This window comes from Piliocolobus tephrosceles, chromosome 20 (genome assembly GCF_002776525.5).
Source record: "Piliocolobus tephrosceles isolate RC106 chromosome 20, ASM277652v3, whole genome shotgun sequence".
Taxonomy (NCBI): Eukaryota; Metazoa; Chordata; class Mammalia; order Primates; family Cercopithecidae; genus Piliocolobus; species Piliocolobus tephrosceles.
The window spans coordinates 30,081,389-30,108,646 of NC_045453.1; the positions used below are offsets into that span (position 1 = coordinate 30,081,389).

The following is a 27,258-nucleotide window of genomic DNA, read 5'->3' on the forward strand; positions in this document are numbered from 1 at the left end:
AGCAATCGCTTACCAACTTGCTGTGGCTACACCAACCTTGGACCAATTCGCAAACTGCTGGTGTAAAGCGTTTTTGCGCATGTGCTGTAGCCTTGCGGAAAGGAGCCTTTTTCAGCGACGATTTCCGGGCGACGCAGGAAGTGGCTCCAGGGCGCACGCGCATTGTTTCCGCGGTACTCAGGGCAGTTTCTACCGCCGGCTTAAGGAGGCTTCGGGCTCCTGGGATTTCTGTCCACGCTCCTCGCCCTCGTCCTCCGCGCCGGAGCAGGTTCGCAAACTCCTCAGACCCTCCTGCTCCCGGCCGCCGCTTTCCGCCGCGGCGAGACCTCCAGGTAGGCCCTGTGCCGCGCGCATCCCGTTGTTACCCGCCGCCATGGCGCCCACAGAGGCCGAGTTGCCTCCGGGGAGCGCGCTTCTGCGGGATGCTGGGGCGCGAGCGGGACTGTTGACTAAGCTTCGTTGCTGGGTCCTGGAAGCGAGGTCAGAGCTGAAAGTCGCTTTAGGGGTCACCTGGGGTCTCATCCGTCGTTTTTCTTGTGGGGGAGCTGAGGCCCTGGGAAGGGTCACGTTGCGTTAATACAGTGTCTGTCGCCTCCACCCCTCCCCTTACACGTCTGGCCTCTCGTCAGATACTTGTCAGCTCCTCGGAGAAGCTTTCCCTGCCCGATTTACAGAAAGGCATCCCCTTTTAGCCTCTTCCACGTCAACCTGCTTCTTTTCTTTCGTAGCAGTTACCACTCTCTGAAACTAAGTCTGTTTCTGTCTTACCCCGGCAAGTATTTATTGTATACGTATATAGGTGCAACTATACAGGCAGTACTTCTCCCCGCAAGTATTATTAAATACCAGCCGCCCTGGGCCAGGCACTGTACTGTGGGACCGGGCATGCATTAGGGGAAGAATCCAGGCAAGTGGCTGCCCCCTTGGAGCTTGCATTCTGGTGGGGAAGAGATTGAGTGTAAACAAGAAATTCCAGGTCATGACTGGTGCTGTGAAGAAAGCAAGGGGATGTGATGGAAGGTTAGATATGTTAAAGTTGGCAGAGAAGCCTCTGAGGAGGTAATTAAAGAATACGTGTGACAGCTTTTTTGAAGTATAGCTTACATACCTTTCAGCCATTTAAAGTGTACATTGTGAAATTGGAAATTTTATGCAGTTGCGTAAACATCACAACTTCAAATTTGGGACATTTTCATGACCCCAAAAAGTTCGGAGGAGGCAACTTTTGCACTGGGATATGAAAATTAAAACGGAGGTAGCTGTGGGGAAGGGGAAACAAATCATCCCAGGCTGAAGAAACAGCACTAGGTTTGTTCCAAGGCGGGGATGAACTTGCTGTGTTCAGGAGAGAAAGGAAGCCAGCAGTGCTAGGAGGGCTGGGGTGCAGCAAGGCAGTAGAGAGCGGGAAGAGATTAGGTGGGTCCCACAGATGCCTGTACCTTCTGAACTTTGAAAGTTTCCCAGTGCTCAGCATAAGGTGTGGTCCACACTGGCTAACACGAACGACTCTCACATACCATGTTCTTTTCCCTAAGTTCGTCCCTAATGACAGAAATGTTCTCTCCCAGCTTGAAGGTTGAGGTAGAGGAATAGAGTGAAAGTAACATTTATTAAGAACCTATAGCGTTTTAGGCACTGTGTGTGTGGCTTCAGTTAGTTCTCATAACTCTGAAGCAGATATTAGTGTCTCTGTTTTACAGATGAGAAAATCAAGGTTAAGCGACCTGTCCAAAGCCGTGTAGCCAGCACCTGGACTGATTGCAGAGGCCTTGTTTTGCCTTTGTTCGTTCATACAGTTAACTGGTGTTGCAAGTACCTCTACATTTGCGGGCAGAAATGTGGTCGGCAAGCACCACATCCCCTCACGTTCACTGAAACATACATGTGCTTGTAGCTGTTGCGCTCACCTTTTGTTCTGCACTTATTTTTCATGAAGCTGAGGAAACTCAAAATGCCTTCCCCAAATTCTTTGCAGTTTCTCTGTTCTGTGTTCTTACTAGCAAGGATGTCACTCAGCCATTTGTCTCCCTTTGGATAAGTGACTTGTATGGAGGACTTCTCAGTGTAACGGGTAGCAGGATTGAAATGTGGCTTCAGTGTATGTAACTCCTTGGGGAGTTGGAAGAAAGAAAGGAAAAGTCGTTTATTGTACCTGCTCTGAACTAGACACTGCATTTTCTACATAATCTGATTTGATCCCCAGACGAGGCCTGGAGGAGGTGTTAATGTTCTCTATGTTTGCAGAGCAGGAAGATGAAGACTGGTGAGATCAGAGTCCCAACTCCTGAGTGGCAGAGGCCCTGGCCAAACCCTGGTGGGCCTGTTAGATTATGATACCCAGGAAAAAACCCAGGGTGGGAGAGGTTCTTGCTGGGTGAATGTCCAAAACACGATGCCAGACCTTTTTAAAACTTTTACCAAGAAATTGCTGATTTGCTGCCCGGACTGGTTGTTCTAGGTAGTTTCATGCAGATACGGACGTAAACCAGAATTCAGAAATTAATAAGAAAGTGAATGCCCACTAGGTGGAAACCTGAAAGCACAGGACTTGCCGTCTTGTTTACTGTTATATTTCTGATTCGCAACTCGGTGTCTCTATGTAAAAAATGAATGAATTTATTTTCTAGCTGGTGACTACAAAATAATCTGCAATGTATCCATATTGGTTTATTAATGTAGCAAATGAACCGTACTAATATGAGATAATAGGGGAAACTGGATATGGAGTGTATGGGAATTCTATCTTTACTATTTCTGGAAACATAAAACTACTCTAAAATAGAAGGTTTATTTTTTGAAAGCACTCTGCTCATTGCATGTATAAATCTTGTCTGAAAAGTGAAGCCTGGCCTCAAGCCACTTTGAGTATTTCTCCTCTGCCAGTTAATTATCTTACCATTGCCTCTCAGTGATATTACTTAAGAGAAAACCCACCCTTAACATTTTTCATTATTTTTCAGGGTCAAAATGAGCCTGTTTGGAACAACCTCAGGTTTCGGAACCAGTGGGACCAGCATGTTTGGCAGCGCAACCACAGACAATCACAACCCTATGAAGGTACCATGAAAAGCTTCCTGGGGCTTGTAGGAAGAGTTTGGCCAGAGTTTCTCCCATCAAGGACAGAACCTGAGATGACTTGGGAGCCTCCTTTGGGCCAAAAGCTTTGAAACTTTGTCTAACTCATCTTTCTCAAACACCGGAGCACAGAAAATGTGTCCCCTCTACTAGTGTCCTGTTCTTCCTGGCCTGCCAGGTCTCCAGAATCACCAAAGGTGCAGATTCCAGTGCAGATTCCCAGGGCCTGGCCCAGGACTGTTGACTCAGAATTCCCATGGTTGGGGAGAAGGGAGGGCAGGTGAAAACTATGATCTAGCCCTGTGGGGCCAGAGTGAACTGGTCATTTAGAAAACGAGGCCATGGGCATTTCATTAGCAGCTGCTGCTGCTAGTCCTGGTGCTGCTGGTGCTTTTTCCAGCTTATTTTTTACTCCTCTTTTTGATCACAGTAAGGAAAGGTCTAATTCAGTTAGTTCTTGAGCACAAGGAAAGGCCACCGTGAGGTAATTAGTGAGAAAGAAAACCATTTTGAATTAAGTTGTGAGTATGCATACATTTTAACATGGACTTTTTCCCCCAGGATATTGAAGTAACATCATCTCCTGATGATAGCATCGGTTGTCTATCTTTTAGCCCACCAACCTTGCCGGGGAACTTTCTTATTGCAGGATCATGGGCTAATGATGTAAGTGCTCCTTAAATACGTGTTCTATAAATCATCTCTCTTTGTATGGGCAAGGTTAGCTTTAGCTCCTTTGTTTCCCAAGTAAAAGAATCAGACTTATTTATGGCCTTTTTTTCAGAAATCAATTTGGGGGTGTGAACCCTTCTGAATGGCAGACATTATTTGTTCTTACACTGGTTTTTGTTAGGAAAGCACAAAAATGTATTGCTTGGAATTTTCTACTGTAGTTCAATCTCCTGAAGTTTATTCCTAAATAAAATGTCATATTTATCCAGAGTGAACATTATACCCAATGGCACACATCAACAAATTCTCCTTCTTGGCATCCTGATAGTGTTCCTCAGGCATGTGTTAAACTTTTTCAACATTAAATAATAGATCGGCCTAAATACTTTCTCATCGTGTACAAAAAGAAAGACCAAAAAAATTACAATTTACTAAAAGAAAGAAAACTCTGGTAGAAAAATAAGCAAAATGTGTAAATAGGGGCTTCACAAAAGTAAGAATAAACCTGAACCATTCGTCCATGCTTGTAATCAGAAAAATGCAAATTTAAGACTCTTTTTTCTATTAAATTAACAAAATTAAAAGTTTAAAAGAATAATAGTGCCAGCAAGGATAAGCTGAAACCCTACATGTACGACTGGTAGATATGTAAGTTGGCAGAGCTTTTCCACAGGATAATTGGCAATAGTTATCAAAAATCCTTAAGCTTATACCCTTTATCTCGTTGATACTCTTCTGGGACTTGAGTAGGAAACCTGATAATGTACCTCATCTGCATTGTCTAAATTAACCTTTATTACAGCCAAAGCACTGTGAACTTGGTCGCTATTTTATGGATCAGGATGCTGAGCTTAGGGAAGTAGAATAACTGGCCTCAGGTTACATATCTGAGTGAGTGGCAAAGCCAGAGGCTGCAGACCCACAGTAAGGCTCAGGCCCACGCTTCTAGTTAGCCAGTACCTGGTACTGCCTCTCAGAAAACCATAATGCTAGTGAAAATTTTGAAAATGTTAATATCCAATAGTAATGGCAATGTATGGTGTGTTTGTATGATGGAATACCATTGTAAGTTTTTGGAAAAGTTTTCAAACTGTAGCCTACAGCACAGGGGCAGCAGGGGTTAGGAGAACAGGAGGAAAGATGGTAGTCAAGGTTGAGCAAGCTTGCGTTCTACATGTAATTTCTAGAAAGATTTCAAATGATTTGCTGCTTCAAAAAAAGGATGTTTAAAGTTGAACAGGCTGGTGATGCAGGAAGAAAGCTGTAGCTGCAAAAGCGAAGATACTGTGTGATCTAGTGTCTTCCAGAAAATATGTGTACATGGAAAGAAGAGTAAGAGCACACAGAACCATTAGCTGTGGTTATCTGTGTTGTGATTAGGGTGATTTTTATTTTTTTGCCATATTTACAAAATCTCTAAAATTTATTACTTTTTTAACGGAGGGGAGATTATATTAAAAAGTATTCAGAAAAGAGGTAAGTTTCTACTTTAGTCTTACCATTCAGAGAATGGTAATGGGTAAGTGATATTCTACTTTAGAAGACGTGTCTCATAGATGCAGTGAGAAAATTATCTGCAATTTTATGTGTAAGCAATAGAATTTGTTTATTTTAATAGCTTAGGCATAAGAAAACAGTCGTTTTCACAGATATTTTAATTCCTTTGTTCTTGAAGTTAGATAATTAGGTTGCTATGAGAAGTCTATGTATGGTTAAGGTGTACACCATTAGTTTTTAGGTGTTAAATGCAAGCAATACATTGTAAATTGCTTTGTTTGCGTTGAATTTTTTTGTTACTACAGGTTCGCTGCTGGGAAGTTCAAGACAGTGGACAGACCATTCCAAAAGCCCAGCAGATGCACACTGGGCCTGTGCTGGATGTCTGCTGGAGTGATGTACGTTCCCTTCCGTTTCTCATGTACCCTTTTACTTAAAGTACAGAATAACTGAGAATGTTTAATAATCCAAACACAAATAGCATATACGTGTTCATATTGTAAGAATTCTAAGTTTCTGAACATAAATATAGTCATTTGTTAATGTTCTTAATGTTGGCTTTAGTTAGCCACTTTCTTTGAAAGCTTTTCTTGTATTAAATTTTGTGTGTGTGATTAAGGAGAGTTGAATGATTAAGCGGCAATTTACAAAGAAGCCAGCAGGGAAGGGGAAACACCTGTGGCGAGCTGCAGTGGGTGGGGCTCCTGGAGTACATCATGCGCTGCAGCTGTGGAAGGTCTTCCACCTGGCACAGGGGAGTCAAGGGATGAACAGCTGTAGATGGGCCTTGGCCTGGCGAGGGGAGCCAGGAGTTGAACACCCCAGCCTCTCTCTGTTCTCCTGCCATTGCTCCTGGCGGCTGAACCCAAAAGTAGTGAGAATGTTAAGGGGCCTGGTGACAGGCAGACACACTGCAGTGCTAAAGAAGCTAAGCCTTGAGGACCCTTCCGAGGCCTTGTACCTGTTCGTTTAGTCAGGTTTATTGAGTCTGATTTGCCTGCTGTAAAATTGAACCTTTTTGGTGTACAGCTCTGTGAGTGTTAAGAAATGCATAGAGCTGTGTTCAAAATATAGAACAGATCCATCGGCCTCCAGATTCTCGTCAAATTCTTCCCAGCTCCCAGCCCCTGGAAACCACTGATCTGTTTGTTTGTTTGTTTGTTTGTTTTTGTCCCTGTAGTTTTGCCTTTACAGGAATGTCATCTCAGTGAAATCCTGTAGGGTGCAACCTTTGCACTCAGCATGTTACACTAACGTATGGTGATTGTTTTGTCAGCTGTATTTTCTGTGTTTGGGGTGGGATGCTGGAAATGAGGACAGTCATTGAGATATATCATCTGCAAAATGCCAGTGTAAGTGGTAGGAGTTTCTCATAAAAGATGTACAAGTTGGTCATAGTATTTGGGGTATGCCGTTGGAATTCGTAAGAAGAGAGTGGTTAGAAGGGTCTTGGTAATGAAATTTGTGGTATAGAGTTCTGGCGGATATACAGTGTGTGGTGCTCCTAGGAAAATAGTAGTAGTTAGAGCATTTATTATGATAATATTCATGTATTCTGTAAAGAAGAGGGCAAATGAGCCTGCGGCATATTCGATGTTGAAGCCTGAGGCTACCTCTGACTCTACTTTTGTTAGATCAAAAGGGGCTCCGTTAGTTTCTGCTAGCGTGGAGATAACTCATATTATGGCTGGGGGCCATGATGGTAGGAGCAATCAGAGTAATTCGTGTGATGAATGTGTGTAAGTTAAATGAACTGCTTATCAGTAGAACTGATAGCAGAATAATAGCTAGGGTGACTTCATATGAAATCGTCTGGGCCACAGCTCATAGTGTGCTGATTAGTGCATATCTTGAATTAGATGCTCATCTGATCATAGAATAGATGGCTAGGCTTGATGTGGCTAGTATAAATAGAAGGCCTACATTAAAATTAGAGGATCTGGTGTAGGGAGGGGGGTTCATAAGAGGAGAGCAATAGAGAGGGCTAGGGTTGGAGCAGTAATATAAAGGGTGATTGATAGTAGATGGTAAGACCCACAAAGGTTCTTTGGTAAAAAGTTTTATTACATCAGTGAATGGTTGAAGCAGTCTATAGGGTCCTACAATGTTGAGTCCTTCACGTCGTTGTATATAGCCTAAGATTTTTCATTCGATGAGTGTAAGGAACGCTATCACGATGAGAGTGGGGATGTTAGGAGCAGGAGAAGGTTAATTATAGGCATGTTGTTAAGAAGAGGAATTGAACCTCTGACTATAAAGTGTTTTATGCAGTTGCTGGGCTCTGCCATCTTAACAAACCCTGCTCTTGGGTAGAGTATGTGATGATTTATTAGATTGAGATAGCATCATCTATGGAGTGAGGGCACGTTATGAAGTGGGCCCTATTTCTCTTGTCCTTTCTTACTAAGAGGAATGTTAAATAGGTAGAAACAGACCTGGATTACCCCAGTCTGAACTCACATCACACAGGACTTTAATCATTGAACAAATGAACCCTTAATAGCGGCTACACCATTAGGATGTCCTGATCCAACATCGAGGTCATAAACCCTATTGTCGATATGGACTCTAGAATAGGATTGCACTGTTATCCCTAGGATAACTTATTCTGTTGATCAAATTATTGGCTCAGTGTGTAAAACCTCACTTAGACTAGTGTGGTCTTAGTTTAGGTTGTTAGGAGATTGAATTATGCTCCGAGGTCACCCCAAACCAAAATTTTTAATGCAGGGATAGGAGGCTAGGGCCTGTAGCTTGTTGGAGTTTTTATTTGCATTGATGAATTAAAGCTCCGTAAGGTCTTCTCGTCTTACTTGTTTATATCCGCCTCTTCACGGATAGGTCGAGTTCACTGGTTGAAAGTAAGAGACAGCTGAACTCTCGTGTGGCCATTCATACAAGTCCCTATTTAGGGAACAAGTGATGATGCTACTTTTGCGCGGTCAGGATACCACGGCCGTTGAGCATATGTCACTGGGCAGACCGTGCCTCTGATACTGGTAATGCTAGAGGTGATGTTTTTGGTAAACAGGCAGGGTAGGATTTGCCAAGTTCCTTTTACTTTTTGTAATGTTTCCTTAGAGCATGCCTGTGTTGGGTTAACAGTGCAAATAATAGGGTGTTTATTATATCATTTATTAGTATTGGGCTGTTAACTGTCATTGGGTTGCTCCGGTCTGGTGTAAGCTTATGCAATGGAGAATGTCTTCATGTTACTTATATTAACATTATTGCTTCTATTAAGTAATAGTTTAGTCCGATGTGATGTTAGGAGTTCAGTAGACTGGTTAGAATTTAAGACAGTTAGATACTGAGCTTAAATGCCTTCTTAATTAGTGGCTGCTTTTGGACCAACTGTGGTGGTAATGTTTTTTACTCTCTGTAGGAAGAGTCTAAAGAGCTGTCTCTCTCTAGACTAACACACTTACAGGGAGATTAAGTAATTCCATAGGGAAGTTTAAAGTTGAACTAAGACAGCCAGCTATCACCAGGCTCGGCAGGCTTGTCACTGCCACTCGTGAATCTTCCCACTATTTTGCCGCATAGGTGAGTGTGCTCTTTCAGGTATTCTTGGGTAGCTTGTCTGGTTTCAGGGGACTTGGCCATAGTTCTCTATGTAAAGTTATTTCTAGTTAATGCATTATGCAGAAGGTATAAGGGCTTGTCTTTGCTTTTTATTCCTTGATGTAGTTCTTTCATCTTTCCCTTACAGTACTGTCTATTGCACCAGGATAGAAATTTCACCTATACTTTTGTTTAAGGTAAATGGTTTGATTAAGATAGTTTGATAATATTTTTCACGAGGTTTGGGGCTAGAGTTGGCTCAGAGAGTCAGGTCATGATGAAATCTTCTGAGTGTAAGCCGGATGCTTTGGGTTAAGCTACACTTTGGCTTGTCCAAGTGCACTTTCCAGTATGCTTACCATGTTACAACTTACCTCCTCTGTACCTGTGTAGAAAATTATCAGTAACAGTGATTTCTAGAGTAGTATTCGAGGAGGGTGATGGGCTTTGTGTGCGAGCTTCATGGCCTTATTCACCCAAACACTCTGCTCTTGGTTTACTACTTAATCCTCCTTCAGCCCTTAGATTTCATAAAGGCTGTCGTGAGATTTTCTGCACATAGAAAATGTTGCCTATTTCTTGCCACCTCATGGGCTACACCTTGACCCACCGTTTTTATGTGTGTACTTGTGCTTACTCTATAACCTTTTTAGGGTGTGCTGCAGATGGCGGCATATAGGCCGGGGGCAAGAGATGGTGAGGTGTATCGAGGTTTATCGATTATAGAACAGGCTCCTCTGGAGGGATATAAAGCACTGCCAAGTCCTTTGAGTTTTAAGCTGTTGCTTGTAGTACTCTGGCGAATGGTTTTGTTAATGTAACTATTAGGGTTTAGGGCTAAGCATAGTGGGGTGTCTAATCCCAGTTCTTGTCTTAGCTACTGTGTCTTCAGGGTATTAAAGCTACTTTTGTAGTATATTTTATTTCAACTGGAGTTTTTTACAACTTAGATGGAGTTTAGCTTTATTGAAGGCAGACCTTAAACACTCTTTATGCCAAGTTCTATTAGCTTTGGTTAACCATATGGCCACGGTGGCTGGCACGAAGTTAACCAACCCTAAATATTAGTATAGCTTAGTTAAACTTCTGTTTATTACTAGATTTAACACTACTGTTTCCTATGGGGGTGTGGTTGAGCAAAGTGTTTTGAGCTGCATTTGTGTGTGCGTGCTTGATACCTGCTCCTTTTGATCCGGGTGATCTAGAGGGCGTTTTCACTGGGGTAGGGGTGCTTGCATGTGTAATCTTACAAATAACTAATAAAAAGGCCAGGACCAAACCTATCTGTTTATAGGGTTGTGTGGACCCATCTAGACATTTTCAGTGTCTTGCTTTGAGTGGTTAAGCTACATTAACTACATAGAATACTTAAGTGGAAAATTAAAGTATGAGAAAGAAAGAAAGAAATAGTTGTTTACAGTTCTGGAAGTTCAGGGTCTTTAAAGTTGAATTGGCAGAGGTTTGGCTGAGAGGGTTATTCATAATTAGAGTATGGTTGATTTAGGGTTATGGTGTATTGGGGCAGCACTTTGAGAGGGCTATGCTCAAGGTATTATATTGGTATTAGGGCAGAAGTTTAGTTAATATATTATGCATAATGGAGGATTTATTTGGTAGGGGGGTCTTAAGATTTTTTAGAAAATTACATCAATCGAGGAGTAGCTGTTGGGGGGTTTGTGGTTAAAATATGTCTGGATTCTGACTGGGTTGCATTTTGGTCTCTTGTGTTTGGGGTTTGGCAAAGGTGTGTTTCCCCAGGTTGATAGTAAAGTCAGATTGGGGGAGGGCTGCAGATTTAATCGGAAATAGTTCTTGAAATTGAGCATATGTGCAAGCGTGAGCGTCTGTTGATTAATTGTTATGTCCTTCAACCAGAATTAACACCTATGGTTGTTATGTCAGTCTGGAATATTCAATATAAGTTCAGCTACAATGGGTTTGGCAGGAATCAGGCTCTTGCCATGCTGAGTCACAGCACCCCCAAAATTAAATACCAAATACATGACAGTGCGCCCGTGACTGGCTAATAGGGTGGTAGTCATTAGTCCATCAGGATGTCTTATTTAAAGGGAACGTGTGGGCCATCTTAATTTTATGGCCATACGTTAATGCAGGGGTCCCCAGCCCCCAGGCTGTGGACCAGAACAGGTCCATGGCCTGTTAGGAACTAAGCTGCCCAGCAGGAGGTGAATGGTGGGCCAGTAGTGAGCCTTACTCCCTGAGCTCCGCCGCCTGTCAGATCAGCGGCAGCATTAGATTGTCATAGGAGCGCGAACCCTGTTGTGAACTGCGCACGTGAGGGATCTAGGTTGTGTCTTCCTTATGAGAATCGAATGCCTGGTGATCTGAGGTGGAACAGTTTTATCCTGAAACCACACCCTCACCCCACCCCAGTCTGGAAAAATTGTCTTCCATGAAACCAGTCCCTGGTGCCACAAAGGTTGGGGACTACTGCTTTAATGTGATCTTATTTAGCTCGTATATAAGAAATAATTCTGTGTATAAACATTTTGACATAGTTTAGGGGCCACAGTTGCTCCCATTTCATTCATTAGCAAGGATAGGCTTCTCTAAGGCATTTTTATCATCTGTAAAATGTCTTCCTGACACACCTGATCAAGATATGACACTACATTAATAGATACATGAAAAGTTTGAAAAGTGAAGCATTCATTTCATATGCAACTTATTTTTAGTTTACGCATGGAAAAGTAGCAGCATGAGTAGATTTGAAACTTTTCTAATGTATTTTGCCTGTCTTTACTGATTGGGCAACGGGTCAGAATTAGAAACTTTCTTATAAAGTATGACAAGAAATAGAACTAACTGATGCAGGAATTCTTTTGCTCAAATGTTATCTAATGGCTATTGGAATTTATAAAACTGAATCTAAGTTTCATACCATCTAGTGGGAGGATCAGACGTAGGAATGAGAGTTGTACGTTCTGAGGGAGGTAAGATGAACTGGTGCTGCGTGGGAAAAAGAATACAGAAGGCAACTGTAAAGTTTGGAAAGGCTTCTGTGAATGCTTTACAGAAAACAAGAATAGAGCTTTTTTTTTTTTTTTTTTTTTTACTGTTGCTCTGTCACCCAGGAGTGCAATGGTGCGATCTCAGCTCGCTGCAGCCTTCGCCTCCTGGGTTCAAGTGATTCTCCTGCCTCAGCCTCCCAAGTAGCTGGGATTACAGGCGCCCACCTCCACACCCAGCTGATTTTTGTATTTTTAGTAGAGACGGGGTTTTGCCATGTTGCTGAGGCTGGTCTCGAACTGCTGAGCTCAAAGTGATCCACCTGTCTCGGCCTCCCCCAAGTTCTGGGATTACAGACATGAGCCACCGCGCCTTGCCAGTAGAGCTGATTCTTGAGAAGTAAACCACATGCCTATAGCTTTTTAAGCATTGTCTCATCCAGTTGAGGCCTGGGTTCAAATTTCAACTCTGTCTCTTCCAGGCTTTTGACTTTGCCAAGTTGTTCAGTCTTTCTAAATTTGTTTTGTTTAGAAAGACAGGGTTGTTACCAGGCTGGAATGCAGTGGTGTCCTCATGGATCACTGCAGCCTCGATCTCCTGGGATCAAGTGATCCTCCCGCCTCAGTCTCTGAAGTAGCTGGGACTACAGGTGTGCACCACCATACCCGGCTTATTTTTCTATTTTTTGTAGACACAGGGTCTCCTTATGTTACCCAAGCTGGTCTCAGATTCCTGGCCTCAAGCTATCCTTCCTCCCAAGCCAAACTTGGTAAAGTTGAATCTTTGGTACTTTAAGGACATGGTTCAAACTCTGCGGCTGAAGCAGGTAGACTTAGAGCAGCTGGTGAAGCATACACACATACTCTTTCTCTTCCCAGTGCTTTGCTGGATTCTCCTTTATGTCTACACGTGCCCACTGAGATTGGCATGCTCTGCTCCACAATGCTGATGACATGTGGTGGGGCTGGCGTTATGAGATTGAGAGGCCAGTGTTCACTTGGATTCAGGGCGGCCCTCTCCATACACTCATACCTTTCCTTTACTGTGTTTTCAAGGATTTATAGAATTACAACCTCATTAAAAGCATGAGGAGCAAGTTTTATCTCTTCTTTCAAATGAAGTCACTTCAGTGGAACAAGTTTTTGCTAGAGGAGAATGGTGGTCAATTTTTGAGCTCTGAAACCAAAAATGAAATAAATAGACTAGGCCAAGGTTCAGCAAACTATGGCCCATGAGTCAAACGTGACCCACTGACTTGTAAATAAAAGTTTTATTGGAATGCAGCCACACTCATTGATTGACATATGTTTGGCTGCTTTCAAGCTGCAGTGACAGAGAAAACCTACTTTCAGTTATTTGTGTGGATATTGTGAAACCATCAGACAGTGACCACTAATTTTTTAATCTACTTGACAGGTTAGATAGGACCAGTGACTGTTGTAAATTGGCATAGCTTTATTGCATGTACTTCGAAGTGTTATTAGATAGGGACTGAACAAAAGTAATAGTGATTATAGAGTTATGTGTTTTATATGTAGAAAGAAAGATAAATGTAACAAAATGTTTACAATTGGTGAATCTGTGTGAAGTGCTTATGGGTATTTTTTGTATTTTTGCAACTTTTCTGAAGGCTTAAGGTTTATCAAAATAAGAAAAAATTTTTTGAGTGGCCCATGTTTGCTACTGACAGGAGACCTGGGATCAGGGACAAGAGAGTTTGTTTTCACTAGTTCGTGATTTCTGATTTTTAAAATCCTGTTTATATGTTCTCACTTAGAAAAGTAAGTCAATAATGAAATAGATGAAAATGAGTTTTTTGTATGACACTGTAGTTTGCAGTACACTGGTCCCCAAACAGTTGGAAAAATAAAGATTGCCAAAGTTTGCCTCAATATATTCAACTTAGTATCTAAATGTATATAGAGATTTAATTTTCCTTAAAATGCAAAATTTTTGTTTTATTTTAGGATGGTAGCAAAGTGTTTACGGCATCGTGTGATAAAACTGCCAAAATGTGGGACCTCAGCAGTAACCAAGCGATACAGATTGCACAGGTAACAGAAGCCTCTGCAGAAAGGCTGGGCACAACTGGTACCCAGGACTCTCATGGCTCTTTAAGTGAAATAATTATTATAGTAAGAAAAGGTGCAGTTAGACTCTGTCAAATCAATTAGACAATATAGCAGAAACGTCTTGAGCACAGAAATAACAATTTTATAACCATTCTCATTCTTAACTAGTGTTCACAGATTGTCTTGTCATGGGTCTTCATATATGTGTGGATGGAGTCATAAGGAGTTAGTGACATGAAAATCTATGAAAGATAGGTCATAGGTGATCCGTGACATTCACAGGTTGGACGTTCTGACCTCATGCATGGCTGGTCTTCTGCCAACTGCATTTGGTCACTTACTCATCCAGCAAGTGTTCTCTGTCTAGGGGCCAGTAATAGAGCAGCGAGTAAGAGGGGCATTTCCCCACACATGTGGAACTTTCACCATTACTCAGGGCCACTGGCAGGTACTGTGGGAAGAATGCCAAGGGCAGAAGTAATGATGAAGATAAGAGAACCTAGAACCAGAGGGTCCAGCTGCTAAGGGGGCTTCAGGAAGAGCACAATGCTGGAACATTTTCAGGAAGGCGCTGCATACTCAGGTCACAGTGCTGTGTACTAGAAACATCTTGATCTCTCAATTCATGTCACCTTAGTGAGTAAAACTGTGGTGGAATCCCCTACTTGTTATTTCTGAGTATCTCCCTAAGGAGGAGCTTACTTTCACTCGCACATATGTCTTTTTTTTTTTTTTTTTTTTTTTTGAGATGGAGTCTCGCTCTGTCGCCCAGGCTGGAGGGCAGTGGCCGGATCTCAGCTCACTGCAAGCGCCACCTCCCAGGTTTACGCCATTCTTCTGCCTCAGCCTCCCTAGTAGCTGGGACTACAGGTGCCCACCACCTCTCCCGGCTAGTTGTTTGTATTTTTAGTAGAGACGGTGTTTCACCGTGTTAGCCAGGATGGTCTTGATCTCCTGACCTCGTGATCCGCCCGTCTCGGCCTCCCAAAGTGCTGGGATTACAGGCCTGAGCCACCGTGCCCGGCCGCACATAGGTCTTATGAGTAAAAAAATTAAAGTTTGCTAGCATGGAAAGTAGATATATGTTCTTGTGTTAAACTGACTATTTTGATCATGAGTATATTAGTCCCTTCCTGCATTGCTGTAAAGAAATTCCTGAGACTGGGTAATTTATAGAGAAAAGAGATTTAGTTTGCTCATGTTCTGCAGGTTGTATGAGCATGGCGCCGGCATCTGCTCGGCTTCTGGGGAATCCCAAGGAAGCTTTTATTCATGGCGGAAGGTGAAGCAGGAGCAGGCACATCACATGGCAAAAGTAGGAGAGAGAGCTGTGGGAGAGAGGAGGTGCCACACCTTACAACAGCCAGATGTCATGAGAACTCACTATCGTGAGGACAGCACTAAGACAGGAGGGATCCACCCCCATGACCCAGACATCTCCCACCAGGCCCCACCTTCAACACTGGGGATTACATCTCAACATGGGATTTAGTGGGGACATGCAAACTATGTCAGTGAGGAAAGATTGGTAAAATGCTAAATATCTTTTTATTTTTGTTTGGTATGACCTCAGTATTTAAATTAGTTTCTTCCCTTTGAATTGCCACAACTAAAGCCATTCAGCACATTCTTACATTTACCTTGGCCTGTTTTGTTTTTGTCTTGTTGAAAGCATGATGCTCCTGTTAAAACCATCCATTGGATCAAAGCTCCAAACTACAGCTGTGTGATGACTGGGAGCTGGGATAAGACTTTAAAGGTATAATGTGCAATTGAGGCATTGTTTGGCCCCGTCAGGATTGTCATTTATTCTTACACCATTTTGACTTCTGCTCTGAATGGTCACATACTGGCTTCTCTTTTTTGCTTTTAGTTTTGGGATACTCGATCCTCAAATCCTATGATGGTTTTGCAACTCCCTGAAAGGTGTTACTGTGCTGATGTGGTAAGGGATTTTAACTTAACATATATTTACTTTTAAAAAAACAAAATAAGTATTTCTCACCTTGTGGTATCTTGCAGTTAGCAGGTAATGTAAAAATCCTACCGACTTTAGTAATAGATATAAAGGATAGAGTTCAGATTGCCTCAGTCGTCTTCAATTGGGAGATTTTTGTACTGTGTTTCTTCTGGAAGTACTTAATACTGGATGTCAAATTTTCCTGCCACTTGTTTGAACATATGCAGCTAGCTACATGCCATCTCTAGTGTGACATCTATCATGTCCTTTCCATGGCAGTAGGAAAACTTGCAGTGACTTTGTGAGGTGGTACCAGGTCTTTGGGGACTGTCTCTGAGTGGGATAGAATTGAACTTTCTCGGCCAGGCATGGTAGCTCACGCCTATAATCCCAGCACTTTGGGAGGCCAAGGTGGGTGGATTGCTTAAGGTCTGGAGTTTGAGACCACCCTGGCCAACATGGTGAAACCCCATCTAAAATACAAAAATTACACACAAAAAAATACAAAAATACAAACCCCTCTAAAAATTCAAAAATTAGCTGGGCATGGTGGCACATGTGTGTAATCCCAGCTATTTGGGAGGCTGAGGCATGAGAATTGCTTGAACCCAGCAGGTAGAGGTTGAAGTGAGCTGAGATCATGCCATTGCACTTCAGCCTTGGTGCCAGAGTGAGATTCCGTCTCAAAAAAAAAAAAAAAGAAAAGAAATAAAGAAAGAAATGGAACTTTCTCCATCTGTTTAGTCACGTCTTAAAGTTTTGTACCAACAATCCTGTAATTCCACTTTTAGGAATTTATCACAAGGAAATAATCAAAGATAGAAATGGTCTTTGTTTTTGTGTGTTTTTTGTTTGGTTGTTTGTTTTTTGAAACGGAGTCTCGCTCTGTTGCCAGGCTGGAGGGCAGCGCCATGCTCTCAGCTCACTGCAGCCTCTTGCCTTCCAGGTTCAAGCGATTCTCCTGCCTCAGCCTCCCGTGTAAGTGGGACTGCAGGTGTATGCCACCAGACCCGGCTAATTTTTGTATTTTTAGTAGAGACAGGGTTTCACATGTTGGCCAGGATGGTCTCAATCTCTTGACCTCATGATTCACCTGCCTTGGCCTCCCAAAGTGCTGTGATTACAGGCATGAGCCACTACGCCTGGCTGGTCTTTGTTTTATGTTATGTAGTGGAACATTGGAAGTGGTCTAAGGGGTCACCAAGACACAGATAAATAAACCCTTTGGTAGGTTCATTTGAGGGGACGTTAGACAGCCGCTGCTAGTACTTGAAAAAGTGTGTGACATGGACGTTATGAAACATGTTTTGAGCAAAGGATATGAATTGTACAGAAATATGCTACATACCAAGTATCATGCTGAGGACAAAGACTGAAATAAAGTATACTACACTGTTAACCAATTAGTGAGAGCAACTGAAGGGGTGGTGTAGGGGATTTTTATTTATTCTTAGTTCCTGAGTATATTTTCTAAATATCCAAATATTTTATAGTTAATTTTAAAACACAAGACTTTTTAAAATATATGAATGTTCTACTTTCGAATACTGTTTCTCTAGGTTTTAGTGAAACATAATCACAGGATTATTAAAATCCAGACTTAATTTTGTAACCAAAACTTAATCAAACACATTAGTATAAAAACAGCATACTGCTTCACCTGAATCGCATCTCTGTTTTCCTCTATTCCCTAGATATACCCCATGGCTGTGGTGGCAACTGCAGAGAGGGGCCTGATTGTCTATCAACTAGAGAATCAACCGTCTGAATTCAGGAGGATAGAATCTCCGCTGAAACATCAGGTGCGTCATTAGTCAAATCAAGAAGCATGTATTTAGCACCTGCTGTATGCAAGATTGTGCTCACATCTGGAATACCGTTGTATTTTGAAAAACCTGTAAGTATGTTCAAAGGAGGGTGAATTGAAGGATATAAACACAAATACTTAGTGAGTGAATACTAAGTAATACTAAGGTATCCCTGGATGAACTGAACTTATGTCTTCTCCAAACATGCCCCCAGATGGCTGAGTGCAACTGAATTGTAGGAACCAAGGGAAAGCTGCTCCTTTGCCCTCTGAAGGAGTTTACTGAAAACCAGCTGGCAAAAGACAGATTAATAGGAGAAATGGCATACAAATTTACTGATGTGCACAGCATCTTACAAAGATCTTAAAGGCAATGTGGTTGATGCTTTCATACCATCTCGAGGTCACAACAAGAAGAGGGCTCAGGGCATGGCCCAAAACAGGTTCTCATGGTAAATCGGGTTCTCGTGACAAGACAGGTTATGGGAAGAAGAGAAGAGGAGTTCTGTGGGGCAAAGGTGGTCTTGTTAATGTGGAGGAAGCCCCTCAGGCAGCACCCTCGGAGAGGACTGAGATAACGGCCTCAGACGGCAGTTAATCTTCCCTGAATCAGTACAAGGGAAGGGCCTCGGAGAAAGCCTGGCTGCACCAATGCCCATTTGTCTCTGCAGATGCAAATCTCCCCACAAAAGATAGCTTTTCAGCTATTATTTCCAGCCCTTCTGAATAGCCATCTTGAAATATGTCGGAGAAGTCTATTTTGGGGCGAAGTATTTTGGTTTCCTTGAGAATAAACTTACACATCTGGATGGGTTGGTTCCATTGTAAATTCCTAGCTTCCAACCTCAACTCAGCCTGCATCACACCTGGACAGTTGCTAGCTTTTTCTCCTTCGCTGAGGCCTCCACTTGCCACAGGGCTGCTGGGCCTGTATTGTCAGCTTCTCCATCCTTTCGTCTTTGTCTCAGCCAATCAGATCAGCTCTTGCTCAGAGAAAAAAGAAGCTAGTGGGAACTTCCTCCTCTTTCTCCTGCCGGATCTAGAAATTTGTCTGTGCTTGCCCCCTCCCCTGCCTTTCCCCCATGAGGTGGAAACCGTCCTGCTAAGGCCAGTTTTGTGGTGGGACCCCATGCCCTCCAGCCTTCTCGGGAACCGTATGCAGAGTATCACTCTTTCCCATTCCCCCATCTCTCCTGCCACGTAGTACTTCTCCATTAGCACTGACACTTGCTCAAGTCTAGTTGATCCTAGAAAACACACCTCCCTTGACCCCCACATCCTCCTCCAGTACCGCCTGTGTCCCTTTTCCTTCTGCAGTTGGGCATCTTGCCTGAAATGTCCTTTGTTCCCTTACCTCCCACTCATTTCTCACTCGTGAGACCTTTGCCCTTGTTGTTCTGTCAGAACGGTTTTTGGCATGACCACCAGTGGCATCCTCATTGGTAATTCCAGGGAATACTGGACAGCCATCCTCTTACTGGAACAGAGCACCATTCACTGTTCTTACAAGACACATTTCCCCGGCTGCTGTCTTGCCAGCCTCTTACCCGCTACCTCTGTGGCTGCTACTCCGTCTTTGCTGGCTCTTGGCTGAATGTGGATGTTCCACAGATGTCTCCCTAAGCTGCTGCCTCCTCCACCCAAGCTCAACTGATCTCCCATCCACTGTCACTCAGCCATGCCCTGTGAACTGGAGACTCAGACTTCATTTCTGTGCTCCTGACATGGACACCCAGTCGGACAGCTCCTTGGTGTGTCTCCCAGGCGTCTGAGCCTGCAGTATCCCACGCCAAACCCAAGACTACGTTCTGTGGCTCTTTATTCAAATGTTACCCTTGCCTCAGGATTCTCCCATGCCACTGCCAGCAGTACCATCTATTTTATACGTATGTATGGATGTCATATACATACTAAATATTTCACTTCTTTTGCCTACTAGAATGTAAACCTCATGAGAGCAGAGATTTTTGTTTGTATTTGTTGCCACCTCCCAGCACTTGGAGCAGGGCCTCAAGTGTAAAAGGTGCTCTGTAAATATTTGCAGAGTGAACATTGGATCTGAACGTGCCCCTCTCGGCCACCACCAGCCTGTTGCTCCTGATGTGCTTCACAGCCCATTCAATGGGACCTCCATCTCCTTTGGTAGAGCCAGAAATCTTGAGGTCACCCCTGATTGAACTCTCCCCCTCCTGTCTCACTAATCCTCAATCTCCTCCCCTCCACCCTGAAATTATTTGGGAATCTGTTCATTTTTCTCCCTCCCTCCTGCCACATCTAATTCAAGTATTGGAAAGCACTTAGATCAGAACTCTATGACATTGGTCTTGGCAGTGATTTCTTGGCTATGACACCAAAAAGCACAGGCAACAAAAGCAAAAATGGCCAAGTGGAACTGTGTTAAACTAACAGCTCCTGCACAGCAGGGGGAACCATGAAGAGAGTGAAAAGGCAGCCTGTGGAATGGGAGAAAATATTTGAAGACTCTTTCTGACAAGGGATTGATTTCCAGAATACATAAGGAACCCCTGCAACTCAATAGCAAGAAAACTGGCAACATGAAAAATGGACCAAAGACTTGAATAGACACGTCTCCAAAGAAGACGTACAAATATCCAGCAGGTGTATGGAAATGTGCTTAACATACTAACCATCAGGGAAAGGCAAACGGAAGCCACAATGAGATACCGTCTCCTACCTAACAGGACCACTGTTACCAGAAAGCCCAGAGATAGCACGTGCTGGGGAGGGTGTGGGGAACCTGGAACTTGCACGCACTATTGGGGGGATGCAAAATGCCACAACCGTTACAGAAAACTGGAGGCCTCAAAACATGAAAAACAATCCGCATATGATCTAGAAGTTCCACTTACGGGTCTTGATTCAAAAGAATCGAAGTGGGTATTTTGAAAAGAGACCTGTACTCCTAGTGTTCCTTGCAGCACTGTTCACAATAGCCAAGTGAACAGATAAAGAAAATGAGGTGTATACCTGCAGTAGGATGCTGTGCAGCCTGAAGGAGGAAATCCTGCCACTTGTGACAGTGTGGGTGACCATGAAGGAGATTATGCAAAGTGAAATAGCCAGACGCAGAAAGAAACTGCATGATTCCACTGAAACGTGACATCCAACGTAGACTCACGGAAGTAAAGGGTAGAATGGTGGTCATCAGGGGATTGGGGGAGAGGGAAATGGGGAGCTACTTAATCAATGGGATGAAATTGCGTTAAGCAAGACGAGAATGCTCTAGAGATACGCCGTACAACATGGTACCTGTAGTCAACAATAATGTAGACTTAGAAATGTGTTAAGTGGTGGCTCTCGTGTTAACTGTTCTTACCACAATAAAACGAGCACATAGACCTTGGCTCTCGTTCAAGGCATCCTCCCGAGGTGAGGCAGTGGCTCTTGTAAGTGGCACCACTGGCCTTGCTGGACTGCGGCCTAAGCCCTTCCCTGCCTCCCCATTTCGTTTTGGGTGAATCCCAAAAAAACCAGGTCCCGTCTGGCTTCACTTCCTGCCACCTGGTGCTAGCGCCCTGGCCTCTCCGTTGTCGAGGACTGATTGCCATCGGCCTTTGTACAGGGCCAATGCGTGTGGCTCTTGATGCAAGTGGCACCCCTGGCGTTGTGCAGTTCCTGGTGTGTGCCACACAGTAGACCTTGTGTTGAGGACCAGCCATGGCCTTTTCTGTCGTCTAAGAACTTGCAGATGTTTGTCACTTTGCTTTACTTTTTTTCTTTGTACTCACAAAAGTAATGGTCTGGCAATTTTTAAAAAGGTAGGGGAGCAAACAGTACAGGAATGAAAGAGCAGGCCGTTTTCCTTCGTACTTAGGAAACGCGCATCCCCAGCAGCTGTCACAACGCCAGAGGCTGCTTCTCCCTTCATCTTGCCTAGCCCCTGCCTGGGTCCTGCCGAGCTTCCCCTGAACTCACACAGAAGCTCAGATGGCCAGCTAGGGCAGGGTGGGTGGCCCTCCGGGCTTTGGCCAGGTTGCCACGACTGGAAGGAAGAAGTGGTATCTCTGAAGTTAGCTTCTCCTCAGGGTGGTCGGCTTCTCTGCCCAGAAGGCTGGGTAGTAGAACCTCTGGGTTCTTCTGTAGAGTGGAGACCCTCCCTTGGGCCCTCAAACTCAACACTGGGCGAAGTGCAGCGTGTTGCTTGTGTGTAGCATGGCCACTGCACCCACTGTCCCCTTCACCCTGTTGCCCTGTGAGACTGGTGCCGCAGAGCCTGCGTCCCTCCTCCAGCTGGGGAGGCAGAGGTGCAGAAGCATCAGGTGACCTCCTGAGGGGTGTCTGCCTAGCCAGGGACGTCTCCATTCCCCATGGGCAGAGCCGCTGCCTGCCTCGCAGCCCATGGGGCTCTGCTGGCGTGAACGTGGCCTTGTAGGGTGGCAGAGAGACAGCGAGCAACGGAGGCAGGGAGGAGCACAGGGTGTGCAGTTTGGTCATAAGCTCACGGCTTAGACGGAGTTATTAAGGAGTTAGAAAGCAATGCTTACTGCTGTATTGTATTTGAGTGATGTTCTTCTGGTTCTTCTAAAACCTAAACATGGGGTAAAAATGACTTACCTTCATGTTAGTCATGACATCTTATATTACTCTGTGATTATGTCTCTGTTTTATTTTAACTGTAGCATCGGTGTGTGGCTATTTTTAAAGACAAACAGAACAAGCCTACTGGTTTTGCCCTGGGAAGTATCGAGGGGAGAGTTGCTATTCACTATATCAACCCCCCAAACCCGTAAGTGTGACTCTGTCAGCTTGCAGATTTCACCTGACTTTTTTATTAACAAAGGAAGACTTACATGAACCTTTGTTTTTCAGTGCCAAAGATAACTTCACCTTTAAATGTCATCGATCTAATGGAACCAACACTTCAGCTCCTCAAGACATCTATGCGGTACGTTTTTAGACACTTTTAACTGTGGTGGTACATCTGGAAACCAGACCTGGAGGTGGTCGAGGAATTGTGGGATCAGAAAAAACTTATCATTGAAGAGCTTGTGTGTGTTCATATCTGGAGATAAGTGGCTTATGCTGTAGGCTTCAGGTTTCTGTGGGTTTTTGTTGTTGTTGCTGCTGTTTTTGAGACAGAGTCTCACTCTGTCGCCCAGGCTGGAGTGCAGTGGCATGATACCATCTCACTGCAAGCTCCACCTCCTGGGTTCAAGCGATTCTCCTGCCTCAGCCTCCCAAGTAGCTGGGACTACAGGCGCCCAGCTAATTTTTGTATTTTTAGTAGAGACGGGGTTTCACCATATTGGCCAGGCTGGTCTCGAACTCCTGACCTTGTGATTCGCCCGCCTCGGCCTCCCTAAGTGCTGGAATTACAGGCGTGAGCCACCGCACCCGGCCTTGTTTTCTGTGTTAATGTGCCCCCTGACTAGCAGCATTGTGTTATTTGTTTCTGAACGCAAGCTTAGGATGTTTTGCCGGAGTCTTCTCCCTCACTTAGGAGTGCTGGTAGACAGCTCACACACACAGCTCAGACTGAGAAATCTGTTTGCTCAAAAGAAACGTTTTCCTGAGGTCTGCTCCTTGTTTCTTGCTGTCCACATGCTCACTTTCTCTGGTGTGCAGGCCTTAACAGGAGGCAAGATTGGGTTCTGGGCTGGCATTTGATGGAGGAAGTCTGGATAGTTTCTTTTGCGATCAGCGGGCAGCAGCTCGAAGGAAATGTACCTGTGAGCTTTGTTTCCTAACTCAAGCAGGAAGTGTGCGTGGGTGGAACCTTCTCCGCGCCCCTCTGCCTGGCTTCTCATTGTGCATGTCAATCCTTGCAGGTAAATGGAATCGCGTTCCATCCTGTTCATGGCACTCTTGCCACTGTGGGATCTGATGGTAGATTCAGCTTCTGGGACAAAGATGCCAGAACAAAACTAAAAACTTCAGAACAGTTAGATCAGCCCATTTCAGCTTGCTGTTTCAATCACAATGGAAACATATTTGCGTACGCTTCCAGCTACGACTGGTCAAAGGTGAGAACTCCCTGGCGCTCCAAGGTAGTAGAGCCAGGCTCTGGGTTCAGAAGGCCTCGGCCTGAGTTGTGACTCTTCTCAGGACTCACGTGTCCTTGGGCAGGTCACCGTCCCCTCCCTGTAAGGGGAAATTGCAGGACTTCCTCAAATGGTTGTGGGAATTCAGTACAGCCTTTGGCCAGAACCCAGCACACAGGAAGCACTCAGCCAGTGTGAGCCATTGTGGGCTGCTCTGGTCCTGGGCACAGAAGCACAGGCAGGCCGGGGGCTGCACTTTATGAAGGGGGTGGCAGGGCGGGTCATGGAGCTTTCGCCTGGGTGGTGGTAGTTGGTTAGCTGGGTGGTTTGCGCAGGGGGAGTTAGGAGCTGGCAGGAGCGGGGCTGCAATTCTGAGGCCTTTGGGAGTGATGGTGAAATGTGTAGACTCGGGTACTCAGTGCCCAACCCCGTGGGGAAGTGTGTTGGCTTTCAGCCAGCCTGCATGTTTTCCACCGCTCAGCTCTTCTGGAGAGGTTGTCATCATTGTATTTGTGGTTTTCATCATTCTCCTCCCACCCCACTCTGCCCTTTGCTCCACAGCAGCCTTCTAGACTTTTCCCTACCCTGCCCTGGCTTCCGATGGGGAGGTCGCCTGCTTCACACAGGAGGGGCTTCTAGTGGCCTGCAGTGTCTTTCCCGCTCACCTCATGTTCACCTGTGCTGACCCCACCTCCTTCCACCTTCACGGCTCTTTTCTGGGGCTTCTCCCACTGTCTTCTGTCCCCGTTCACCAGCTCCTCCCCTCTGTCTAAGCACGGAAGCCTCAAGGAGCCGTTTCCCTGTATGGTAAGGCTATCGTGAGAGTGGTGTCAGCACCTACCCTCTTGGTTCCCTGTGCTCGGTCCCCTCCTCAGTCCACTGCCAGGTACTTTCTGGCCTCTTAGAGCTGTACTCAGAGTCCCCGTGGCCACGTCCTTCTCGTCCAGTCCAGAAGCTTCCTTTCTCTCTGTGCCAGGCACTCACCTGTCCCTTCCTCTTCCACACAGCTCTCCTCACTACTGCTTGGTCACGTCCTGGTTTATTCTGCTTCGGGCTGTGGTTTCCATCCTCCTGCCAGCTCCCGTCTCTTGGCCCCTCTTGCCTTGCTGACCTCTCGCCATCTCAGCCTGGGGGGCCACCGCAGGGCTCTAACCAGTGCTTTGCATTCCCAAGACACCTGCTGCCACAAAAGCCAGTGACTGGAGACGTCCCTTGGTTCCGGCCCTGCCCACTCCACCTTTAGTGTTTCCCAGTCTCAGGAGTATGGCTGCACCTTAGTCTCCTGAGGCCCTGAACATAGACACACAAGTCCAGCTGATTGCCTTCCATCCCTCTGACCCTCCAGGCCTGCTGCTGCTTCTGTGTTTCCCTGTTTGAGGGTTTGCTGTGTGAGCCATGCAGCTGCATTTTTTTAAAGCAACTTTATTGAGGTACAGTTGAAATGCAGTCATTGTTTAAAGTGTACAGTTTGATCAGTTTCAACATCTGTAAATACCCGTGAAACTATCACCACAGTTATCTCCCCGAAAGGTTTTTGTGTGTATTCCTGTCATCTTCCCGTACGCACACACAAAGCCATGGATCTGTTTTCTGGCATTATGGACTAGTCTGAATATTCTAGAATTTTCTATAAGTGGAGCCCCACACTACATTTTCTCCTTGCCCCAGCTTCTTTCCCTCAGCATAAGGATTTTGAAATTCACCCGTGCTGTTGAGTGAATCGCTCGTCCGTTACTTTTCAGTGCTGCGTAGTATTCCTAGGTAGGGTGTGCCGTTTGTTTATCCATTCACCTGTGTAAGCCATGCACTCAGTTTTGTGACAAGAGTGTACCTTTTCGATTCTGCCGGGCTTAGGTTGGACAGGCTGTGGCATGCTTGGAGCCCAAGGCCTCAACTCCCACATTGGGCTCTTTACTGAATCTTCTCTTTGCGTCCTCATCCCAGCAGCTACATCAAAATTCTGCATTTTAACTTAAATGACATGCGGGACTCTATACATTATAAGCGTTAAAAAAGTAGTAATAAATTGAAAGCAGTGAGAAAAGTAATTGCTTTGAGTGCTGTTTAAAAATTGAAGTAATCTAATTCATTTAAGCAATTAATGTCAGCATATTGTGGGGGTTACATAAATTAGAATCTCTAGTTTAAAAGAGAAATTTGCTTCAGGGGTTTTTCATTGCTCTTCGTTCAAGGACAGTTATCTCTAGTGCAAAGTCATGATCACATATGATTGATGTTATTAGCTTGCTGCTTGAGTAACTTCAGAAAAACTACACTTTGTTTATTATGAGAATTAGTGGTCACTGTTGAGCAAACCTTCTAGAGCTTTCTTGGCGTGCCTGTTGGGAAGAGAATAAAAACATGTCATCACAGTACAGGTGACAGAGTGCACCCGGCGCCATGCCCCACCTCCCTCCTCCAAGTCTTTGGCCCACCTGTGGCTCCTGCCTGCTGTCTCTCTTCCGGATCATCTGCCTGGCCCACCCCACTCGCCTCTTCCTAAAACTGAAATGTGATCGCATCACTGACCTGCCTACGGCCTCCTTTTTCCTGGGGAATAACATTCAAAGGCCTCCCTCTGCCGTTCACTGCCCTGTAGTCTGGCCTCATCCTGATTTCAGGGGTCTTTCGATGCTATATAGCCCTGCATCCCCTCCAGTGTGGGCCTAGGCAGACATGTACACCCCCGCACACGCCTCTGGATCACTCACCGCCATGCATGCCTCTGCTGCGCTCTGTGTCTGTCGCTCCTTCTGTGTGGGGCGGGGCGTCCTCCTTCATCCCCATGATGCCTCGCAGGTCAGATGTCCTCCTTTCCGTGAAACATTCTCAGGTCAGAGCTAATGCTGACCAAGGGGCCCAAGGCAGTTATCTTGGCGTTAAAGTCCTGGGGTGTTAAAAGGGGGCTCAGTGTCGAAAACACGAACCTGTGAAGACTCTCTCAGCAGGACATGGATGACACACTGATACCAACACGTCCTTAGGCCTTTCTCTGAGGACTGAAGTTTTGCTTCACATTTGACTTTATCTTTGTTGTTTTATTTCTCTGAGAGATTATGCTTCCAGTATGGTAGCACAGGACTTCACCTAGAAAAAGCACCTACAAACGCTTTCTGTTGAATAATAAGATCATTGGTGTTTTTTGTTCTCTTTAGGGACATGAATTTTATAATCCCCAGAAAAAAAATTACATTTTCCTGCGTAATGCAGCCGAAGAGCTAAAGCCCCGGAATAAGAAGTAGTGGCTGGAGACTCTGGCCCGGCCAGAGTTGTTCTCTCTACTCTGCCTCATCTCTATACGAATTTGGGTCCCAGTCTTGTTGGGTTGTCAGCCATGGACATGGATTTCAACCCCCGGAGAAAACGATGTCGTTGTTGAGCAGCCGAGAGCCCAGGCGTCCGCGGCGACTTGCTGTCTCTCCATTCCACTGCCTGTTGCAGAGTTTTTCTGTACCTCTAAGGGGGTTGAGGTTACTGTAGACGTTAGATTGCGGGCACCGCCAGGGATTTGGCAGTGCTTCAGTGTATGTGTTAGAGAATATTGGCGAAGCGTCTAGGAGCCCCGTGCTGTGTTTTGTAATAAAGTCTTTTGCAGATTGCTTTCCCAGCCTCCTTTGTCCTTTTCTCCCCTTTCCTACC

The 27,258-nt window shown here is 44.8% G+C and overlaps 2 protein-coding genes across 2 annotated transcripts; one reads left to right on the forward strand and one right to left on the reverse strand.

Annotated features, from left to right (window-relative positions):
* RAE1 (ribonucleic acid export 1) lies at positions 1-27,221 on the forward strand. The gene is made up of 12 exons (XM_023231921.1): positions 1-332; positions 2,961-3,057; positions 3,637-3,741; positions 5,550-5,642; positions 13,746-13,832; positions 15,523-15,609; positions 15,724-15,795; positions 17,505-17,612; positions 22,258-22,364; positions 22,448-22,523; positions 23,407-23,601; positions 26,775-27,221. The coding sequence occupies exons 2-12, from the start codon at positions 2,968-2,970 to the stop codon at positions 26,859-26,861; spliced, it is 1,107 nt and encodes a 368-aa protein (XP_023087689.1). The 5' UTR covers positions 1-332; positions 2,961-2,967; the 3' UTR covers positions 26,862-27,221.
* Positions 7,545-8,587, reverse strand: MTRNR2L3 (MT-RNR2 like 3). The gene has a single exon (XM_023231922.2). The coding sequence runs from the start codon at positions 8,134-8,136 to the stop codon at positions 8,062-8,064; it is 75 nt and encodes a 24-aa protein (XP_023087690.1). The 5' UTR covers positions 8,137-8,587; the 3' UTR covers positions 7,545-8,061.
* Positions 27,222-27,258: the final 37 nt, after the last annotated feature.

Excerpts from the sequence above, each read along its gene's own strand:
- RAE1 (XM_023231921.1), top strand. The coding sequence starts at position 2,968 with ATGAGCCTGTTTGGAACAACCTCAGGTTTCGGAACCAGTGGGACCAGC. Across the intron at positions 3,742-5,549 it reads CAGGATCATGGGCTAATGAT|GTTCGCTGCTGGGAAGTTCA; the intron begins GTAAGTGCTCCT and ends TTGTTACTACAG. Across the intron at positions 23,602-26,774 it reads CCAGCTACGACTGGTCAAAG|GGACATGAATTTTATAATCC; the intron begins GTGAGAACTCCC and ends TGTTCTCTTTAG.